This window comes from Branchiostoma floridae, chromosome 6, assembly GCF_000003815.2.
Source record: "Branchiostoma floridae strain S238N-H82 chromosome 6, Bfl_VNyyK, whole genome shotgun sequence".
NCBI classification, from domain to species: Eukaryota; Metazoa; Chordata; class Leptocardii; order Amphioxiformes; family Branchiostomatidae; genus Branchiostoma; species Branchiostoma floridae.
This window is the reverse complement of record NC_049984.1, coordinates 9,730,121-9,751,798: the sequence shown is the minus strand read 5'-3', so window position 1 is coordinate 9,751,798 and position 21,678 is coordinate 9,730,121. Positions and strand designations below refer to the sequence as shown.

The 21,678-nt window shown below is 41.5% G+C and overlaps 1 protein-coding gene across 7 annotated transcripts; it reads left to right on the top strand.

The window, feature by feature from the left end:
• The first annotated feature begins 1,192 nt into the window (after positions 1-1,192).
• LOC118418470 (carboxylesterase 1D-like) lies at positions 1,193-21,540 on the top strand. 7 transcript variants are annotated; one of them, XR_004831461.1, is made up of 8 exons: positions 1,197-1,407; positions 10,369-10,709; positions 11,044-11,223; positions 11,331-11,894; positions 12,023-12,179; positions 12,287-12,518; positions 12,726-13,650; positions 14,304-14,454. XR_004831461.1 is itself a non-coding variant. In XM_035824409.1 (7 exons), the coding sequence occupies exons 1-7, from the start codon at positions 1,347-1,349 to the stop codon at positions 21,269-21,271; spliced, it is 1,734 nt and encodes a 577-aa protein (XP_035680302.1). In that variant the 5' UTR covers positions 1,193-1,346; the 3' UTR covers positions 21,272-21,540. The 7 variants fall into 7 exon arrangements, 6 of the variants coding, with proteins under 6 accessions (XP_035680302.1, XP_035680305.1, XP_035680304.1 ...); XM_035824409.1 differs by lacking the exons at positions 10,369-10,709; positions 11,044-11,223; positions 11,331-11,894; ... (2 more) ...; positions 12,726-13,650; positions 14,304-14,454 and adding exons at positions 18,817-19,163; positions 19,384-19,563; positions 19,665-20,225; ... (1 more) ...; positions 20,609-20,837; positions 21,073-21,540 and having other exon boundaries at positions 1,193-1,407; XM_035824412.1 differs by lacking the exons at positions 12,023-12,179; positions 12,287-12,518; positions 12,726-13,650; positions 14,304-14,454 and adding exons at positions 15,931-16,087; positions 20,609-20,837; positions 21,073-21,540 and having other exon boundaries at positions 1,196-1,407.
• The last annotated feature ends 138 nt before the right edge of the window (positions 21,541-21,678 follow it).

Genomic DNA, 21,678 nt, shown 5'->3' with positions numbered 1-21,678 from the left:
AGGGAAACCACGTACTCTGAAGGGGAAAGTCTTTTAAAAACTGAAACGATAATACACGTGTTGTTTAAATTCTTTGATTGAAGCGATTAATGCAAATACTATATGTGAATACTGTGACAGGAACAATTTGATAGATAGATACATTAATAGCATAATGTTGGTTTACATGGAAAAGATGAACCTCGTGATTTACGGAAAGGTAACTGGAGTCGTTTATTGATCAACCTCTCTCTTATTTTGTGTGGATGGTCCTCTGATATGTAAGATGTTGTGGGAAAGATATGATTTTTTATGGATTTTTAAGTATGACAGAAACACGATTGACAGAAAGCCATGTAAATGCATGTAAAGAGCGAATAAAGGCTAAATTCACAAGCGTAAGTATAAGAGTTATACGCAAGCCGACCCAGTAATATGGGGAACATATTGGACTTTTTCTTGATACAGTAGGTAAGCCGGTGTGACCTAGAAATCATTCCCCCTTGGTTTATGTCGTTTATGTCAAGAATACAACATGCACGTCCTAATCATTTTATTGACTAACCAGCGCAAGTTACAAAATATATTTCTTGGGTTTTAAAATCCCAAATCATATGATCATATTTGGTTTCGTCACTGGCGCTCCTCTTCCTCTCTTGGGAAGCGCCAGTGTAATTTTTCCGACTACAATGTAGTTCACATATTGAAGGGAATCAATCGATGGCATATTAATATTAATTTTGAAAGGTGCATAGAAACATAGATAACGGCATCAATAGCTGACTGTTTTAACTTACAGAAATCAAGTAAAGAAGTACGGTCACAAAACCCTACACAAGTTCTGATTGGTCACGGGTGGAGTCCATAATCAGATGCAAATACATGTATGCCTTTTTGAAGAGTCATGCATCTTTGTTTTGCGTGTTGTGCGTCATGACTATAATGATCATAAATATCTATCTACGTTGATTCGGCACTCATTTGAGTAATGATGCCTAGTGTAGTCGTCAATTAAGAGATATGCCATTGAGCTTTACTTCGTCCTGACTTTTACTGTTTACAATCCGCACAGCAAATAGTTAATCTACCCCCATTAGTTCATATGCTTTGCCGCCCTCGTACTGAAGGTTTTAGCTGGTTACTCTGGTTTCGCACCCTGGCCAACGGTGGCAACATCCAAATCCGGAACCCTGGCGTAGCGAATTATGGGAAATTTGCAAAAGGAGAATGCGCAGATCCGGAAATGAGTTCCCTCCGATCCCCTTCATCGACTACCGGTATTCCCACGGCATGTAGCACACTGTTTCAACATACTATGTAACAAGAAAGTGTCAAAACTGTTTTCTACTGAAGAGGACCACAGTCAGATGAGTTCAGCTTCAGTGATGTACCTGTTGGCTTTTATCGCAATGTGTCTGGGTGCAGCATGTGAGTAATGTTGACCGCCGAAAAGAGGCACAAGACATCGTCACGGAAAAACTTGATAGTTCAGCCGCAATCTGTCCAATCAGGCAAAATAAGGTGTTGTACAAATAAGGACAAGATGGCCAAGCGACTGCAGTTCATTAGACGAAATATTCATATGAGAGGAAGGAGATTCATCGAGTTAAAGTTGACCGATTTTCCCAGGATTTCCTATGGGTTTCGCCATTGCTAGCAAGCCAAAATACGCACCATATGGGGGTTTCGAGGTGTCCGATATATAGGGCGAGGCTCGACTGTTTCCGGGTCACACTGGCAGAAATACGGCAGTGGGCGATCTGAGCATGATTTTAGCAACCTCAACCAGCGGTTTCCTGTTAGCCTGGTATCCAGCCGTAATATAACCGTAAAGCATGGGACATTCTCACATCTTGATTTCTGGGACCTTAAATGAACTTTGATACCATCCTTCACAGACATGTAAAGCCGTAGAGGTAAAGTTATTCCTTATCTTCATACTATGTTCACTCTCAATTCTAGAGGAGTTTATTCTCCTTTTTTTACAACTATTTCGTATGCATATGTCATAATACCGATCCCATGTAGATATTGTGTACTCCTATTCAAATACGGAGGATGCCAAAAACATCTGCACTAGTATTTTCTTCTTGGAATATCCAGGGAAGCTGTTGCAAGAAATTCAAAGATGACGAATTTCTTTCATATGTAGAAAATAGCGACATCATTTGTGTTCAAGAGACCTGGCTAGACAGTTATGTAGATTTAGACATACCAGGTTATAGTTTTTTCACTAGCAGTAGAATTAGAAGTAAAGGGGCTAAACGGAATTCAGGTGGGGTAGCAGTTATTTTTAAAAGTTTGTACAGGAGAGGGATTTCCAAATTAGTTAGTAGTACGGTAGATACTGTTTGGTGCAAGTTTGACAAGCAATTTTTTGGCTTAGAAAATGACTTATATTTATGTAATGCCTATATCCCCCCCGAATCATCTTCTAAATCGTCTAATGAATCTCCCTTTGAACTACTCTCTAATGACATATGTAAATACTCTAATTTAGGAGATATCGTCGTGTTAGGCGATTTAAATGCAAGAACTGGCCAGTTGATAGAAAATCATTTTGACACTTTCACCTTTGACAATCCTATAACAGACGGTCTCTGTTTCACCAAAAACAGACAGAACAGAGATATCAAAGTTAACAACTACGGTAAAACATTGATAGATTTGTGTTCAGCAGCCGATTTAACTATTCTAAATGGTAGATTCGCGGGGGACCTAAAAGGCGATTTTACCTGTTATCATTACAACGGTTCTAGTGTTGTCGATTATTGTATTGTGCGCAATTCTCTATTATCCGATGTACAATATGTAAATGTTAGCCCAATCTCCGAATTTTCTGATCATTGTCATGTTTCCTTCTCATTGTCAACAAATTACTCCGCTCATTTTCAAAAAGCAACTAACCAGATAAAACCCAAACCAACCGCATTCATTTGGACAGATGAATCAAAATCAATATATCAAAGTATTTTAGATAGTAGAGATACAATTTCAAAATTTCAAAACTTCTGCCAAACATCATTCTGTTCGACTGAAAAATCTGTTACAAACTTTACAGAGTTATTGCTAGATGTAGCAAAGAAGTCACTGAAAACAAAGCCAAATAAACAAACAAAGAAACCCGCACAAAGCGGTAAGAAAAACAAAGTTTGGTTTGATCAATGCTGCTGGTCTTCACGCCAACGTTTAAAAAGACTGTCACTGGCATTGAAAAAAGAACCCTGGCTAAAAGAAATTAGAAGCAAATATTTCACAGCTTTGCGTGATTACAAGAAACTCATCAAACAGCGTAAACAGAAGTACAATTCCGACCTTCTAGCAAAATTGGAAGAATTCAACAAAAACAATCCAAAGGAATTTTGGTCACTTTTAAAATATTTGGACAAAGAAATCAGTGGAAAACACAACAAAAATACTTGCGATCCCAATATAACATCTGAAGAATGGATACACCACTTTACAAGTTTAAATAATTTGATAAATGACAGCAGCTTTGATACTGTCTTCGAAAAAACGGTCACTGAATACCTTAATCAGTTAGATGATCATACCCCAAATCCCTTAGATTTCCCATTCACTCCAGTGGAAGTCTTAAATGGTTTAAAATTATTAAAAACGGGAAAAGCTTCCGGTATCGACTCAATCTCAAATGAAATGTTAAAGTATGGTGCAAAACATCTATGTCAACCTTTAGTGAGTCTTTTCAATACTATACTTGATAAAGGCACCTTTCCTTCCAACTGGAATACAAGTATTCTTACGCCAATACATAAATCAGGTGATAAAAGTAATGCAGACAACTATCGAGGAATAGCGATTTCTAGTTGTCTATCCAAATTATTCACACTCATTCTAAACAACAGGTTACAAAACTTTGCAGAAAGAAACAAACTTCTAGATGACACACAGTTTGGGTTCCGGAAAAGATGTAGAACCTCCGACAATGTTTTTATCTTAAAATCTCTAATAGACAAATACACCAAGAAAAAAGGCGGAAAACTATTCGTATGCTTTGTTGACATGAGGAAGGCATTTGACAGTGTTTGGCGAGATGGGCTATTCTATAAGTTGCATAAATGTGGTATCGGAGGTAATTTCTTTAATATTATAAAATCCATGTACAATGATGTGAATTATGCAGTTAGATTAGATAATGGATTATCAAACTCCTTTCCTTCCGTATGCGGAGTACGGCAGGGATGTAATCTTAGTCCTTTATTATTTAATTTATTCATCAATGATATATCTGAGTGCTTTGACCCCACAAAATGTGACCCTGCAGTCCTAACCTCAAAATCTCTAAACTGCTTATCCTGGGCAGACGATCTCGCTCTGATTTCATCGTCAAAACAAGGGCTACAGCATTGTATTGACTGCCTAGAAAACTATTGTAAGAAATGGAAGCTATCTGTCAATGTTTCAAAAACCAAGGTAGTTGTTTTTGGCAAAGGTTCTAGCAAGAATAACAAAGACCAATTCCATATTTATGGCAAAAATATAGAAATCACTGACAGCTATACATACCTCGGCATTCCTTTCACATTCTCCGGAAAATTCAAAACCGCCAGGAAATATTTGAAAACCAAAGCAATGAGAGCACTTTTCAAGCTCAAGGCTCTTTTACTCTCTAACAAGGACATTTCAATCAATCTCGGAAAAAATCTATTTGACAAATTTGTAAAACCCATCTTTATGTACTGTTCAGAAATCACTTGCTTTGACCGTTTTTCCAAAAGTATAAGAATCATTGTATCACATACCAATAACATCTGCGAACCTTCCTCAAAGGTTTTTTCTACCTTACTTAAAAAACTTAATATTCAAGATAACTTTCCAGCTACCATTCGAAAAACCACCTCTTCTGCTTTGAATACTACTTATGTTGTATGTTTGGAAAGAAATACAGATAAAGAAATACTATTGCGTCATGCCAATAGCCATATTTTACGAGATAACGGTTTCCAAATTATAAACCTAGACTCAAATCAACAAATTCCAGAATTTGACATCATTGACATGCGCTTCCAAAAATTTCTGTTAGGCATTCATGCCAAAGCCTCAAACGATGGTGTCAGGGGAGAATTGGGAACTTTCCCAGCTAGGATTGATGCAGAAATGCAACTTGTGAAATATTGGCATCGTTTAGTTAATCTGCCCGAAGATGCCCTTCTTCGTGAGGCATACAATACTGTTTCATTCGGAGAACATGATTGGATTGTCCACGTAAAAAATATCCTCAACTACCAAGGCTTTGGACACATATGGCTGAACCCGAGGTCATACCACATAGACACAATCACCACTCAGTTACGACAACGTTTACAAGATATATACGTGCAAAATTGGCATTCCTCTATTCGAAACAATTCCAAACTCTCATCTCTTTCTACATTGAACAAGCATTACAAGCAAGAAAATTACATTTCAACCATAAAGAGCCTTGGCGTTCGTAGGGCAATCACACAACTCAGAATTGGCTGTCACAAATTAAATATAGAAATCGGAAGATTCCAAAAAATCCCTATTGACCAGAGGGTTTGTCCATTCTGTCCAGAGCTAATCGAAGACGAATATCACTTTATGGTTGTATGTCCCAAATATTCCGATATACGCAATTCTCTATACAGAAGGCTGTCATTTTGTACACAAGGATTTATCCAAATGGACCTGAAGTGCAAATTCAGATACATAATGACATGTGACAATCCCTGCATGGCAGATATAGGAAAATATATCAAAGAAGGATTTGACATTAGAAATTCCCCAAATGATTGTAAAAGCCTCCAATGATTGTAAGAAACTTATCCCATACTACAACTCCTGTATTAGTTAGATAAGCCCTAAGTTAAGTTATAGCACTGTAGTTATGTAGATGCCATACTTTGTACCTCGTACAATTGTTGTGCAATAAAGTTATATATAACTATATTAGTTTCCTGTTGATATAGCCGTACGGTTACCCTCAAGTATGCTGTATACGTTCAGTCCCTGAACAAAGAGAGCAAGGAGCGGTTAATGAGGAGCGGTTTACATCAATATATAACGTCCTTGGTTACATGAGGTAACTTGAACAGTTACTCCTTCCAAACCAAAGGCATCTACACTACGGCTGTACACTTCTATGGAATTCGAAGTAACAATAAATTGTACGTTATGCAGACCGGCCATTTGGTACAGATAGAAGTTTTTGTGTCATGAATTATTCTACGGGCAAGGTAAGGCTAAATGTTGAAATAATGCGCTATTGAGAAACAAATAGACACTAGATGACTGGAAGTTAGATTATACGTACTAGTAAAAAGTTTACGGTTGCCTTTGCTCGACTAGTTGTGTGGGAGATAAAAAACTATGTCAAACTGGCCTATCGGACAGCTCATTTCAAAGTGTATACGCAACCTAACTGAGGATGACAAACCAGCCAAAGACACACTTGAGAACTGCGCCTTTAAAGTGTATAGTAACTAACTGAGGTGTAAACTTACATACTAAAGAAGAAAACTTAAAAAGGAAGCCTTTTTCTAAAACAAAAGATTGTCAAGCCCCTGACTAACCTAAGAACTGCGTTCTGTAAGTGTATACTAACCGTGAGAGAACGACGAGAAATCTTTTAAGGAAATCTTTTTCTGAAAGATAAGTGCGTCATTCCCATGACACACCTACGAACTACACTCTCTATTTGTATATTAACAGAGTACGAAAAGAAATCTTTTAATGAAACCTTTTTCTAAAAGAAAAGTGCGTCATGCCCATGACACATTTAAGAATTGCGCTCTCGAAATGTATACTAACAGAGAACGAAGAGAAATAGTTTAAGGAAATCCTTCTCTTTTATGAAAGAAAAGTGCGTCATGCCATGACACACGTAAGAATTGCGCTCTCTAAGCGATACTAACAGAGAACGAAGAGAAATATTGGAAAGAAACTTTTTTCCTTTTATCAAAGAAAAGTGCGTCATGCCATGACACACTTAAGAATTGCGCTCTCTAAGTGTATACTAACAGAGAACGAAGAGGAAATCTTTCTCTTTTCTGAAAGAAAAGTGCGTCATGCCATGACACACTTAAGAATTGCGCCCTCTAAGCGTATACTAAGAGAAAACGAAAAGAAATCTTTTAAAGAAACTTTTCTCCTTTATGCAAGAAAGGTGCGTCATGCCATGACACACTTAAGAATTGCGCTCTCTAATTGTATACTAACAGAGAACGAAGAGAAATGTTTGAAAGAAACTTTTCTCTTTTATGAAAGAAAAGTGCGTCATGCCATGACACACTTAAGAATTGCGCTCTCTAAGTGTATACTATCAGAGAACGAAGAGAAATATTTGAAAGAAACCTTTTACTTTTATGAAAGAAAAGTGCGTCATGCCATGACACACTTAAGAATTGCGCTCTCTAAGTGTATACTAACAGAGAACGAAGAGAAATATTTGAAAGTTTCCTCTTTTATGAAAGAAAAGTGCGTCATGCCATGACACACTTAAGAATTGCGCTCTCTAAGTGTATACTAACAGAGAACGAAGAGAAATGTTTGAAAGAAACTTTTCTCTTTTATGAAAGAAAAGTGCGTCATGCCATGACACATTTAAGAATTGCGCTTTCTAAGTGTATACTAACAGAAAACGAAGAGAAATATTTGAAAGAAAGTTTCCTCTTTTATGAAAGAAAAGTGCGTCATGCCATGACACACTTAAGAATTGCGCTCTCTAAGTGTATACTAAGAGAAAACGAAAAAAATCTTTTAAAGAAACTTTTCTCCTTTATGAAAGAAAAGTGCGTCATTCCATGACACACTTAAGAATTGCGCTCTCTAAGTGTATACTAACAGAGAACGAAGAGAAATATTTGAAAGAAAGTTTCCTCTTTTATGAAAGAAAAGTGCGTCATGCCATGACACATTTAAGAATTGCGCTTTCTAAGTGTATACTAACAGAGAACGAAGAGAAATATTTGAAAGAAAGTTTCCTCTTTTATGAAAGAAAAGTGCGTCATGCCATGACATACTTAAGAATTGCGCTCTCTAGGTGTATACTAACAGAGAACGAAGAGAAATGTTTGAAAGAAACTTTCCTCTTTTATGAAAGAAAAGTGCGTCATGCCATGACACATTTAAGAATTGCGCTTTCTAAGTGTATACTAACAGAAAACGAAGAGAAAGATTGGTGGATAAATCGAGCTCGTACCTGTGGAAAGAAAGTACGTCATGCCCATGATACACCTAAGAATTGCGCTCTCTAAGTGTATACTAACAGAAAACGAAGAGAAATCTGTTAGAAAAAAACTTTTTTCCTGAAAGAAAAGTGCGTCATGCCCATGATACACCTAAGAATTGCGCTCTCTAAGTGTATACTAACAGAAAACGAAGAGAAATCTTTTAAGGAAACTTTTGTCTAAAAGAAAAGTGCGTCATACCCATGACACACTTACGAATTGCGCTCTCTAAGTGTAGACTAACAGAGAACGAAGAGGAAATCTTGTAAGGAAACTTTTTTTGAAAGAAAAGTGCGTCATGCCCATGATACACCTAAGAATTGCGCTCTCTAAGTGTATACTAACAGAAAACGAAGAGAAATCTGTTAAGGAAACTTTTTTTTCTGAAATAAAAGTGCGTCGTGCCCATGATATACCTAAGAATTGCGCCCTCTTTTTGTATCAGAGTACGAAAAGAAATCTTTTAAGGAAATCTTTTTCTGAAAGAAAAAAAAGGTCAAGCCCTGACACACCTAACAACTGCGTTCTGTAAGTGTATACTATCAGAAAACGAAAAGAAATCTTTTAAGAAAACATTTTCCTTTTTCTGGAAGAAATGTGCGTCATGCCTATGACACACTTAAGAATTGCGCTCTCTAAGTGTATGCTAACAGAGAGCAAAGAGAATTCTATCAAGGAAACTTTTCTGAAAGAAAAGTGCGTCATGCCCATGACACATTTAAGGATTGCGCTCTCTATTTGTATATTACAGAGTACGAAAAGAAATCTTTAAAGGAAACATTTTTCTGAAAGAAAAGTGCGTCATACACATGACACACTTACGAATTGCGCTCTCTTTTTGTATACTAACAGATTACGAAGGGAAATCTTTTAAGGAAACCTTTTTCTGAAAGAAAAGAAGGTCAAGCCCATAACACACCTAAGAATTGCGCTCTCTATTTGTATATTAAGACAGTACGAAAAGAAATCTTTTAAGGAAACTTTTTTCTAAAACTGGCAAAAACGTTATCAGGCTAGGGCAAAGTTGCTTGGTATGTCAGGTGCTGGCCGCAGACTCCCTTGAAATAAGTCTGTTTGTTTAACCGTCAGACAGCAGATTCTCAGTGTGGACCAAGTCCTTGGCCACATCAAGTAAATAGTCCATTTCTGAACTCAGCTGAACCTCCTTGCTTCCAACGATACTGAGTCAGGACACGCGGGCTCCACGGCTACGCGTTCTGGTATGACCTCTCTGTTGCAACCCGGAAGTATACTGGATATACTGGAAAGCGGTAGCCCAGAAACCCCCATGCAGTACGAAATCGTCGCCGAAATCAGGCATTTCACGGCAGTTTGAAGGCCAACTTTAGCTCTTGAAATCTCACCGTAACATAATATCTAAAAGTTCAAATGCACTGTATGTGATAGATCAACTTGTCAGGATCACGTAGATACCTTTTATAGCATCATCTGGCAAATATTATCTTTTCTATCGAGTTTTTCCGTGACGATGTCTTGTGCCTCTTTTCGGCGGTCAACAAGTAAAGTCTAGATTCAAGTCATGTTTGTTGAAACCTTGCTATAGTTCTTAGGCCCGTCCTACATTGCCGCGCCCATTGGATGAACCAAGGAGGCTAAAATCCATTTTTAACCTCCTCGGATGAACCTACCAGCTCCGGATAGCAGAGTTTGCGTTACACAGACTAGTTGAAACCTGAGTTACATATTAACATCGTCTCTTCAGTTCTACTCACCGTGTGAAATAGAGTGAAGCCACCGCCTAGTTTTTGGCGTCCTTTAATCGGGATTGCTATTTTGTCAGGCTAACCTCTGCTTGTATAGTAACTTCTTCATCCGCTACCAAACTATTACAGCCATCTCTTTAAATATAACGCTATACATATATATTTTTCCTACTGATATCAGAGTACCGTTGTATACACCATGTCAATCGTATTTTCTTTCATTATTTTACATTGAATGTTAAAAATACATTTTTTTCTCTGAATTATGAATTTGGAATTATATCTTTTGATTCATGTAGAAGGATATGTGATGAATCGATAAATTTCTGTTTTGAACTGTCATTCTCGGTGACGTATGAACCCAAAGAGTCCTCAATAAATGAATCATAAATCCACTGATATGAGATTATGACATAGCAAGTGCATCTTACGCCATTCTTTTCAATTTTGGTCAGCGGCTAATCTCAGTGACGATGTGTCTCTTGTGGTCACCACGGCCAGCGGTAAGGTGCGAGGAACGGTACAGTACACAAACGACCTGCCGGACAAACCTGTCTACACCTTCAAGGGCATCCCGTACGCAGCGCCCCCTGTCGGAGACCTGCGGTTCCGCGCCCCTCAGCCTGCTGCTCCATGGGAAGGAGTGATGGATGCTACTGAACTGGGCCCCTACTGTCCTCAGGACGAGGCAATATTGAAAGGGTTTCCCGTTCACTATCATCGCGCCACTTTTCACGAAGACTGTCTAACCTTAAACATCGAAACGCCGTCACTTCGAAACGACGTAATTCTGCCGGTAACGAACTAGACAGTCGGACTCTACCATGACAGCGAATAATGTTTTGTATGTGTGTCACTGTGTGTGTATGTGTGTGTCACTGTGTGTGTGTCGCTGTGTGTGTGTGTGTGTGTGTGTGTGTGTGTGACTGTGTGTGTATATGTGTGTCACTGTGTGTGTGTGTGTGTGTGTGTGCGTGTGTGTGCGTTTCGGCATACTGCCCAATGTTCCTACAATCCTGTGCTTAGAAAACTTGTTGAAATCATTAATGTAATAATCATCTTCTTGTCAAGAAAAAGAACGCATCACAAAATACGATGTAATTCTCAAGTTACCCACATTTTCCCTACAGGTTCTGTTGTGGATCCATGGGGGTGGCCTGATCGCGGGTGCAGGCGGGATGTGGCCCTACGCGTCACTGGCCGCTCATCAGGACGTGGTGGTCGTGACCATCAACTACCGCCTCGGGCCGCTGGGCTTCCTCAGCACTGGGGATGAGAACGCTCCTGGGAACTTCGGCCTCCTGGACCAGGTTAGCTTCACCCTCTGTTTAACTGACAGCAATGTTCCTCAATATTGATCCGTAGTTTGCAACCGAAATGTACCACTAACGTGCCTGATTCTCTCCGATTACCAAAGGTCCAGGCTATGCGATGGATCAAAGAAAACATCAGAAACTTCGGAGGAGATCTGGACCGGGTTACGATCTTTGGCGAGTCAGCTGGTGGAGCAAGTGTCTGTTACCACGTGGTGTCTCCTCTCAGCAAGGGTCTGTTCCATCACGCAATATCCCAGAGCGGGGTCTGTCAGACCCTTGATATCAATCCGAAGCCACTGGAGAGAGCGGCGATGTTTGCAGAAGACCTCGGCTGTGACACCGAAGATACAACAAGCATGGTGACCTGCCTCAGACAGAAGTCGTCTGATGATCTACTTGCCAGTCATGGACGCCTGCAGATGGACCTCATGTCTCAGGGGGTGCTCTTCCCGTTTCTACCCGTGGTTGACGGGACGTACCTGCCAAGTCATCCCAAGGATCGTCTCGAAAAGGGCGAAGTAAACGTGGCACAATACCTTCTAGGCGCCAATGATGACGAGTACGGATTTCAGATTCCTTTGGCGACAATTCCAAACTTCGGGAATGGAATGTCAGAAGAGGAATTTATCTACCTTTTAGAAATGCTTGTGAAGAAGCTTTATCCTGTAAGTACTTGTTATCTTTTGCCTTTTTCTTTCCTCAATACCGAGCAGTCCATCTCTTCAATAAATGTTGACAACTATTCTTATTCTTATAACAATTATCAGCCCAGCAAAATCCTTTTTGTTAACAGACTTCCAAGCAGGGCGACATCATCGCTGCCCTTCGTGAAGTGTACAGTTACCATGACAACGCTGATGATCCAATGGCCATACAGAAGCAGTTCACACAGGTGTATGGAGACCAGTTTTTGGTCGCTCCTACTGTTTTTGTTGCGGAGAAATATGCAGGTGAGTTAACTTTCAAGATTTTCACAGTGATACTAAGTAATACATTTACTGCCATGACTACGATGGTCATGTTGTTATCCTTTAAAACATTTCTCCATGTTTTACAGGCCATGGCCAAGTCTACCTCTACGAGAACCGGTACGTCTCATCTGTGGCATCTGCTGGCCGGCCGGACTGGGTTGGATGTGACCACACTGACGAACTCCCGATCATTTCCGGCCTGGCCTTTCTAGACCTGCCTGTGTCTGACGATAATCAGCGTCCATATGCATTTTCCGACGAAGATAAGAAGACAAGTCTGGACATGATGGCGTATTGGGCCAACTTTGCACGAACTGGGTACCTAGATAAATTATATAAAGCTCAGATAAAATATCTGGTCTGTGCAATTTCAGAGATTGATAGGCTTTAGATCACCGTTACCTGCGTGAGGTATACGCCTTGTGCTAGTAATATTTGGCTCTCGTATGCTTTCGGTTAACGTGTTGTAGCTACGAGTCAGTCGATAATTAGTTTACAGAAGGACCTTGCATTTTTCTGTTTCAGGAACCCGTCAGACCGTACCAGTGGCCCAGCTGACAGCCCCACGGTACCAGAGTGGCCCCAGTACACACCTGACAACCCCGCCTACATGAAGCTGGACCTGACGTCTTCTAGTGACATAGGTCTTAAGCCTAAAAGGATGAAACTGTGGAATGACGTCATCCCCAAGCTTGCAGCATCATCAAGGAAGGAAGAGCTATAATAGTTATCTAACGTTAATATTTTTTTTTTTTCAGAACAGGTCTATTGTCTATTGTATGTAATAACATTAAGCATCAGGAAACACAAAACAGTAGACTACAACAGGTTTAAGCATATAAATATGTGCAGCAGTATCTCTTAACTTTTAGCATGTGGAATAACGCATTTGAAATGAATTAATAGTTAACATATTGAAGGGAATCAAGGGTCAATTGGTATTGAAAGTTACATGGCAACATAGATTTGCAAACTAAGTTACAGAAATAAACTCAAGAATCACGGTTACCAAACCCACACAAGTAATAATTGATCGAGTTCATGATCAGATGCAAATATGCCTATTTGAAGAGTCACTATATCTTTGTTTTGTGTGTAGCGCGACATGAATATTGTGGCCATAGTCACATAGATATCTATCTACGTTGATTCGTCACACCTTTGAGCAATGATGCCTAGTGTGGTCGCCAATAAAGAGATTTACCCAAGCTTCACTTCGTCCAGGTTACTCGACCCCCTCGTCACATAGCGGGATAACCTATGAACTGGTGACCTATTGACCCCGCTGTTCATTCATTCATCGGCTGCCCACGGCATTTAGCACATGGTTCAACCTAACACGTTTTAAACAGGAGAGTCTCAAAACGGTTTTGTACTGAAGAGGACCACAGTCATATGAATGCAGTGATGTACCTGTTGACTTTAATGGCGATGTGCCTGGGTGCCGTATGTGAGTAGATGTCTCGATTTTTCGTTGCAACCCTGAGTTACATATTAACATCACCTCTTCTACTCTCAAAGTAGAGATTAGCCTCCGGCTGGTCTTTTTATCAGGATTGCTATTTTGTCAGGCTAACCTCTGCTTGGAGAGTAACCTCTTCTCCCGCCACCAAACTGGTACAGCCAAGGAATTCGAATAGTTTATATAGTATATAAACTATTCGAATTACATAACTTATACAGTATGTCTTTGCCTAGCATGCAATATCAGCGTACGGATTTATAGACCTTGTCAATTGTATCTTTTATATTGGATTTCCCGTGAATGTTAAACATGCAGTTTTTCTCATAATTGTGCATTGGGAATCATATTTTTTACTCCTCTTAGAAGGAACTGACTTGAGTGACGGATTAACTGCGTCAATATTGTCATTCTCGGTGACGTATGAACTCAAAGACCCCTCAAACAATAACTCCAGATATCTACAGAAGATACATCGCTATAGATGTGCCTGCTCCTTTCCGAACTGATTTTATCACAAAGTACGACGTATGTTTTTTCCGAATTACTTCTGCTTCTAGAACGGTATTTCAGGAGTACAGAATTATGAGATTATGACATGTGCAAGTGAATCTTATTCCGTTCTGTTCAATTTTGGCCAGCGTCTAATGTCAGTGACGATATTTCCCCTGTGGTCACCACGGCCAGCGGCAAGGTGCGAGGAACGGTGCAGTACACAAACGACCTGCCGGACAAACCTGTCTACACCTTCAAGGGCATCCCGTACGCAGCGCCCCCTGTCGGAGACCTGCGGTTCCGCGCCCCTCAGCCTGCTGCTCCATGGGAAGGGATCAGGGATGCTACTGAACTGGGCCCCTACTGTCCTCAGGACGAGGCAATATTGAAAGGGTTTCCCGTTCACTATCATCGCGCCACTTTTCACGAAGACTGTCTAACCTTGAACATCGAAACGCCGTCACTTGGAAACGGCGCAATTCTTCCGGTAAGACAAACTATACAGAAGAAGATGAAAACAAACGATATAGTCGGACTCTATCGTGACAACGAAAAATGTTTTGTATGTGTGTTATTGTGCTCGCACGCGCGCGCGCGTGTGTGCGTGTGCATCAGTGTGTACACGTGTGTACATTTCGGCATACTGCCCGATGTTCCTATATCATGATGGTTAATCTTATGCTTGGAATACTTGTTGGAAAACATAAACGTAATATTTGCCTTCTTTTCAAGAAAAGGAACGCGTCTCAAAATAAGATTTAACACTCAAGTTAACCAATCTTCCCTACAGGTCCTGTTGTGGATCCATGGGGGTGGTTTGTTCGCGGGTGCCGGCGGGATGTGGCCCTACGCGTCACTGGCCGCTCATCAGGACGTGGTGGTCGTGACCATTAACTATCGCCTCGGGCCGCTGGGCTTCCTCAGTACTGGGGACGAGAACGCACCTGGCAACTTCGGCTTCCTGGACCAGGTTAGCTACACTCTTTGTGGTTGCTATGTTTCTTAATATCGATATCGTGCATTTGTATGCAACCGACTTCTGACCTAACGTACCCAATTCTCACCGACACTACAGGTCCAGGCGATGCGTTGGATCCAGGAGAACATCAGAAACTTTGGAGGTAATCCGGACCGGGTTACGATCTTTGGCGAGTCAGCTGGTGGAGCAAGTGTCTGTTACCACGTGGTGTCTCCTCTCAGTAAGGGTCTGTTCCAGCGGGCCATCTCTCAGAGCGGGGTGTGTCAGACCTGTGACACCTTCCCTAAGCCTCTGGAGAGAGCTGTGATGCTGGCAGAAGAACTGGGCTGCGACACAAGGAATACGGCAAACATGGTGGCCTGTCTCAAGCAGAAGTCGTCTGATGATCTACTTGCCGGTCATCTACGCATGCAGATGAACCTCATGCCTCAGGGAATGCTCTTCCCGTTTCTGCCCGTGGTTGACGGGACGTACCTGCCAAGTCCTCCCAATGACCTTCTTGAAAATGGTCAAGTAAACGTGGCGCAATACCTTCTAGGCGCGAATGATGACGAGTACGGATTTCGGATTCCTTTGGGGACAATCCCAAACTGGATTGGGAATGGAATGGCAGAAGAGGAATTTATCTACCGTGTGGAAATGCTTGTGAAGAGGCTTTATCCTGTAAGTACTTGTCATCTTTTACCCTTTCCTCTCCTCAATACCTAACAGTCCATCTCTTCAATAAATCAGTGTTGATAACTATTCTTATTCTTCAACAATTCTCAGCCCAGCAAAACCCTTTTTGTTAACAGACTTCCAAGCAGGACGACATCATCGCTGCCCTTCGTGAAGAGTACAGTTACCATGACAACCCTGATGATCCAATGGCCATACAGAAGCAGTTCACACAGGTGTATGGAGACCAATTATTGGTTGCTCCTACTGTTTTCGTTGCAGAGCAATATGCAGGTGAGTTAACATTCACAGTGATACTAAGTAACACATATAATGCCATGACTATACTTGGAACATGTTGTTAAAGTATGCTTCTTTAAGAAATATCATCTCTGTTTTGCAGGTCATGGGCAAGTCTACCTCTATGAGAACCGGTACGTCTCATCTGTGGCATCTGCTGGCCGGCCGGACTGGGTTGGATGTGACCACACTGACGAACTCCCGATCATTTCCGGCCTGGCCTTTCTAGACCTGCCTGTGTCTGACGATAATCAGCGTCCATATGCATTTTCCGACGAAGATAAGAAGACAAGTCTGGACATGATGGCGTATTGGGCCAACTTTGCTCGAACTGGGTACGTAGATAAGTCATATTACGTAGAGAAGTATCATTTGTGTGGAGTTTCAGTTAATGTGTTGTACGTTTATGAGGCAGTCGATAGCTGTTTTAAAGACAGACCTTCCATTTTTGTAATCTTTGTGTAAAATCAATTATTAAGAACGTAAACACTCCTTATTATCACTTTCTGTTTATAGGAACCCGTCAGACCGTACCGGCGGCCCAGCCGACAGCCCCACGGTACCAGAGTGGCCCCAGTACACACCTGACAACCCCGCCTACATGAAGCTGGACCTGACGTCATCTAGTGACGTAGGGCTTCATCCTGACAGGATGGCTCTGTGGAATGACGTCATCCCCAAACTCGCAGCATCTTCTGAAAGAGATGAATTGTAGTTCACACACTTAACATTTTGTCAAGTTTGAATAACACATGTACTTGAATCAATGCATGAAATACGCCTCATACGTATAGATCATCAGTGTTTACCGCCATGTGGTTTACTATATTACAGCAACAGAAAACCGTATCAGACTGTATCAAACACGTATCATTGTATGTCCTTTTGAATCTTGACATGAACAAATAAAGGTTCAATCAAAAAAGATTGTTCAAGGTGAATTTATAAGCAATTTGCGTTATGTAAACCCTTGTAAGGATTCTTGAGGTTTTGGAGTCCACAGGCAATAAATATCAACTAACATATAATTATGATCTGCAAAAGTATATAAAGTCCGTCTTTCAGCATGCATTAATAGACGTAACGTCGACCCTGATGGATGCCTTTTGACTCACGTGCCATATCGTCCGTAATCCGTGCTGAATATTCAGACACAGTCAGTGTACTCTCCAAACACAGTTACATTAGCCTTTGTTTACCACCAATTGACTCACTACACACAGCAAATCGGCTGGCGTTTTCCGATGAAAGGATACACATGTAACATAACAATGAGGTGTGCAGATGATTCCAGAAACCTCGCGCATTACAGGGAGTCCCTTGTCATCAAAATATAGAACAAGAAATTGGAAATGTATCAGATAAAACTTGTCATAATGAAGGGAACCAACAACAAATCAGCTTTAAAGTACATACCACCATAGATAACAACACCATAAACTAAGCAATAGCTAACAGGAATTAACTAGGGACCTAGTGACCTATCGACCGTTGTTCTTTCGGCGTATACAGGCGCATGTTACTGCGTGGTCTTTTAGAAGAAAGAAGCGCCTTAATACTCTTTGATGCTGAAAAGGAGAACAGCTAGAGGAGTCCGAATGTATCTGCTGGTTTTGATCGCGCTGTGTCTGGGTGCAGTATGTGAGTAAACGTTTAGACTGACCAGATCGTTCAAACCCCAAGTTACATATTAACATCAACTCTTCAGCCCCGCCGCCCAACTGGTGCAGCAGGTCTTATATAATGATTTTTTTGTAGCAGTACAGTAGTAGAGTACCGTTTTCTACATTAGGTCTACTGCGTTATCTTTTTCCAAATACTGGATTTCCTTGACTCTTTACATAAATTTCGCCAATTGTTGACTTCTTGATGAATGATGAATTAATCAGCCTTCATAAGAGTCACACTGATTCATGCCAGAGTTATTGGTGATGATTACCGTATTGAAATCAAATTAGGTGGATCATATATAAATGACACAGGTATAGGAAAGCAACTCAAATTAACCACGTAGACTATTCATACATAACCTAACTATACATTGCCACTATGAACGGAAGCACAGGTAAGTTATCAAAGTACTTTATGTTAACGTAGTGACATTTGTAGTTTTATGGTATCTCTTGACCCTAAGTCAGAAACAACATGATTGATACCAGCTCAATTGCTCACTAAGAGTGAGGACTAACTGAGCGAAAATGAGAAGAAGGGGTCACGAAGGCTGCTTGGGAAATACCCTACCCCATTAAGACCGGGATATTGTTTTAGGTCCATTAAACACCGGGGAAGACCATACTCTTTTCGATATGTGTGTTGGGTTCTTTTACGTGATTTAGGCGCAGTTCTCCTGGAGTACAGGAATTCAATCTAATGTCCTATCGGAGGGATCCGGATGTCTTTATACGAAGCTGGGTACTCATTTCACCTGATTCGAGTGAAGAAAGTCTTGTAAATTTGAATTTCCCGAAGGGTCGGTGACATGACAGGATTCGGACCCAGGACCCGTCTGGGCTCTAGGCCAACACCTTGCCGTTACGTCATACGACCTCCCTAGGCAAGGTTGTGTCCAGTTAGATAATCTTGTAATGCGAAAATATTGACAAAATTGACTTGTGCAAGATGCCTTCGATTAACGACTTTTGTTTCTGGAACAGATTACTATTCAGTACATACTGATGATATCACAAGTGCCGTTTTATTCCCTTCTGTTTTATTCTGGCCAGCGTCTAATCTCAGTGACGATGTGTCTCCTGTGGTCACCACGGCCAGCGGCAAGGTGCGAGGAACGGTGCAGTACACAAACGACCTGCCGGACAAACCTGTCTACACCTTCAAGGGTATCCCGTACGCAGCGCCCCCTGTCGGAGACCTGCGGTTCCGCGCCCCTCAGCCTGCTGCTCCATGGGAAGGAGTGAGGGATGCTACTGAACTGGGCCCCTACTGTCCTCAGGATGAGGCGATGTTAAAAGCGTTCGACATCACTCACGTCTATCAGCAACCCACTACTAATGAAGATTGTCTGACCTTGAACATCGAAACTCCGTCACTTCAAAAGAACGCAATTCTACCGGTAAGAAGTAAATACACTGGGCAGTCGGACTTCATGATGATAGCGTGACATGTCCCTTGGGCACATACTATCAACTGCCGAATTTCTCCGTTTCCTGTCAGATAATATTGTGTTTTAGACCATTCGTTGGTAACGTTACCATTGTTTTGTTGTCAACATGAGAACAGAAACGCATCTCAGACTACATCAGACATTTCTTCTTCTCAAATTGTCCCTAAAGGTTCTGTTGTGGATCCATGGAGGGGGTCTGTTCGCAGGCGCCGGCGGGATGTGGCCCTACGCGTCACTGGCTGCTCATCAGGACGTGGTGGTCGTGACCATCAACTACCGCCTCGGGCCGCTGGGCTTCCTCAGTACTGGGGACGAGAACGCTCCTGGGAACTTCGGCCTCCTGGACCAGGTTAGCTCTGTCTCTGTTTGACTACTATGGTACTCGATCAGTATCGATCCGTAGTTTGCAACAGAAATGTGCCCAAACCTAATTCTAACCCATTACTACAGGTACAAGCTATGCGTTGGGTTCAAGAGAACATCAGAAACTTCGGAGGAGATCCGGACCGGGTTACGATCTTTGGCACGTCAGCTGGTGGAGCAAGTGTCTGTTATCACGTTGTTTCTCCTCTAAGCAAGGGTCTCTTTCATCGTGCAATATCTCAGAGTGGTGTCTGTATCGATAGCCACAACCCGAAGCCACTGGAGAGAGCGGAGTTGTTTGCAGAAGACCTCGGCTGTGACACCGAAGATACCGCAAGCATGGTGACCTGCCTCAGGCAGAAGTCGTCTGATGATCTACTTGCCGGCCATCGAAGCCTGCAGATGAAACTCCGGCGTCAAGGAGTGCTCTTCCCGTTTGTGCCAGTGATTGACGGGACGTACATTCCATGTGATCCCAAGGATATCCTAGATAAGTGTCAATTAAACGTGGCGCAATACCTTCTAGGTGTGAATGATCACGAGTTTGGATTTCGGATGCCCTCGGGGGCAATCCCAAACTTTGGACAGGGAATGACTGAAGAGGAATTTATCTTCCGAGTGGGAATGCTCGTGAGGAAGCTCTATCCTGTAAGTTTTCATCATCTTCTGCTTTCCTTTTTTTACTTTGCTAAATACCTTCGACTCCACTCCATGTCTTCAACACCGTAGTTACAATAACGAAGTCAGCAAAACTCTTTTCCTTTACAGACTTCCAAGCAGGACGATATCATCGCTGCCCTTCGTGAAGAGTACAGTTACTATGACAACGCTGATGATCCAATGGCCATACAGTACCAGTTTACACAAGTGTATGGAGACCAGTTTATGGTCGCTCCTACTGTTTTCGTTGCAGAGAAATATGCAGGTGAGTTAACTTTCAAATTTTCACATCGATACAAAGCATTACATGTACTGCCATAACTACGATGGCCATGTTGTTATCCTTTAAAACATTTCTCCATGTTTTACAGGCCATGGCCAAGTCTACCTCTATGAGAACCGGTACGTCTCATCTGTGGCATCTGCTGGTCGGCCGGACTGGGTTGGATGTGACCACACCGACGAACTCCCAATCATATCCGGCCTGGCCTTTCTAGACATGCCTCCGTCTGACGATCAACGTTCCAACATGTATTCCAATAAAGATAAGAAGACAAGTCTGGACATGATGGCGTATTGGGCCAACTTTGCTCGAACTGGGTACGTTTGTAAATGCTGAAATAAAATAGTTGTCTGTGCTGTATTAGTGATGACGTCTTCTCCAAAAGCCTGTTGAAGAGGTGCCAGTGTAGTACACATTGGGCTAGGCATATTTGACTTTCTTTCAGTCAAATATGCTAGCTACGAGGCAGTCGATAACTGCTTTACAGAGGGACTTTGCATTTTATCATCTGTTTTAGTTATCTAGTACACTTTTCTTCGCATTTTGTTTCAGGAACCCGTCTGACGATACCGGCGGCCCAGCTGACAGCCCCACGGTACCAGAGTGGCCCCAGTACACACCTGGCAACCCCGCCTACATGAAGCTGGACGTGACGTCATCTAGTGACGTAGGGCTGAAGCCTGAGAAGATGGAACTGTGGAATGATGTATTCCCCAAACTTGCAGCATCTTCTGATAGGAATGAATTGTAGTTCAACTTAAACTAGTTCAACCTGTCAACTTAAAGTTCTTTCAATAAGCGGATGTTTCTTAATTTCATTGGTACTTGAATATATATCTTACGCACAATAGATGTTCATGCTACTGCCGTGTTGTTTACTACAATGGTCCCAGTGGCAATAGAAATCAGACTACATCAATTAGACATCTTTGTATCTTTTTCCTCTTGAAGCTAAGTATGTACCGGGTCTGAACCCACAAGCATTATTTACGTGATGTAATAAATGAATGAAGACCTTCATTGTACATCTTTGCTTTCTAGCAACCTAAGTACAGGTCAAGGTGAATAGAATACATCTAGTGATTCTAAGTACAATTTGTGTAGGGTAAATACATGACTAAGACTTCAAGCTTTCATGAATGCTAGAGGGTTTGCTAC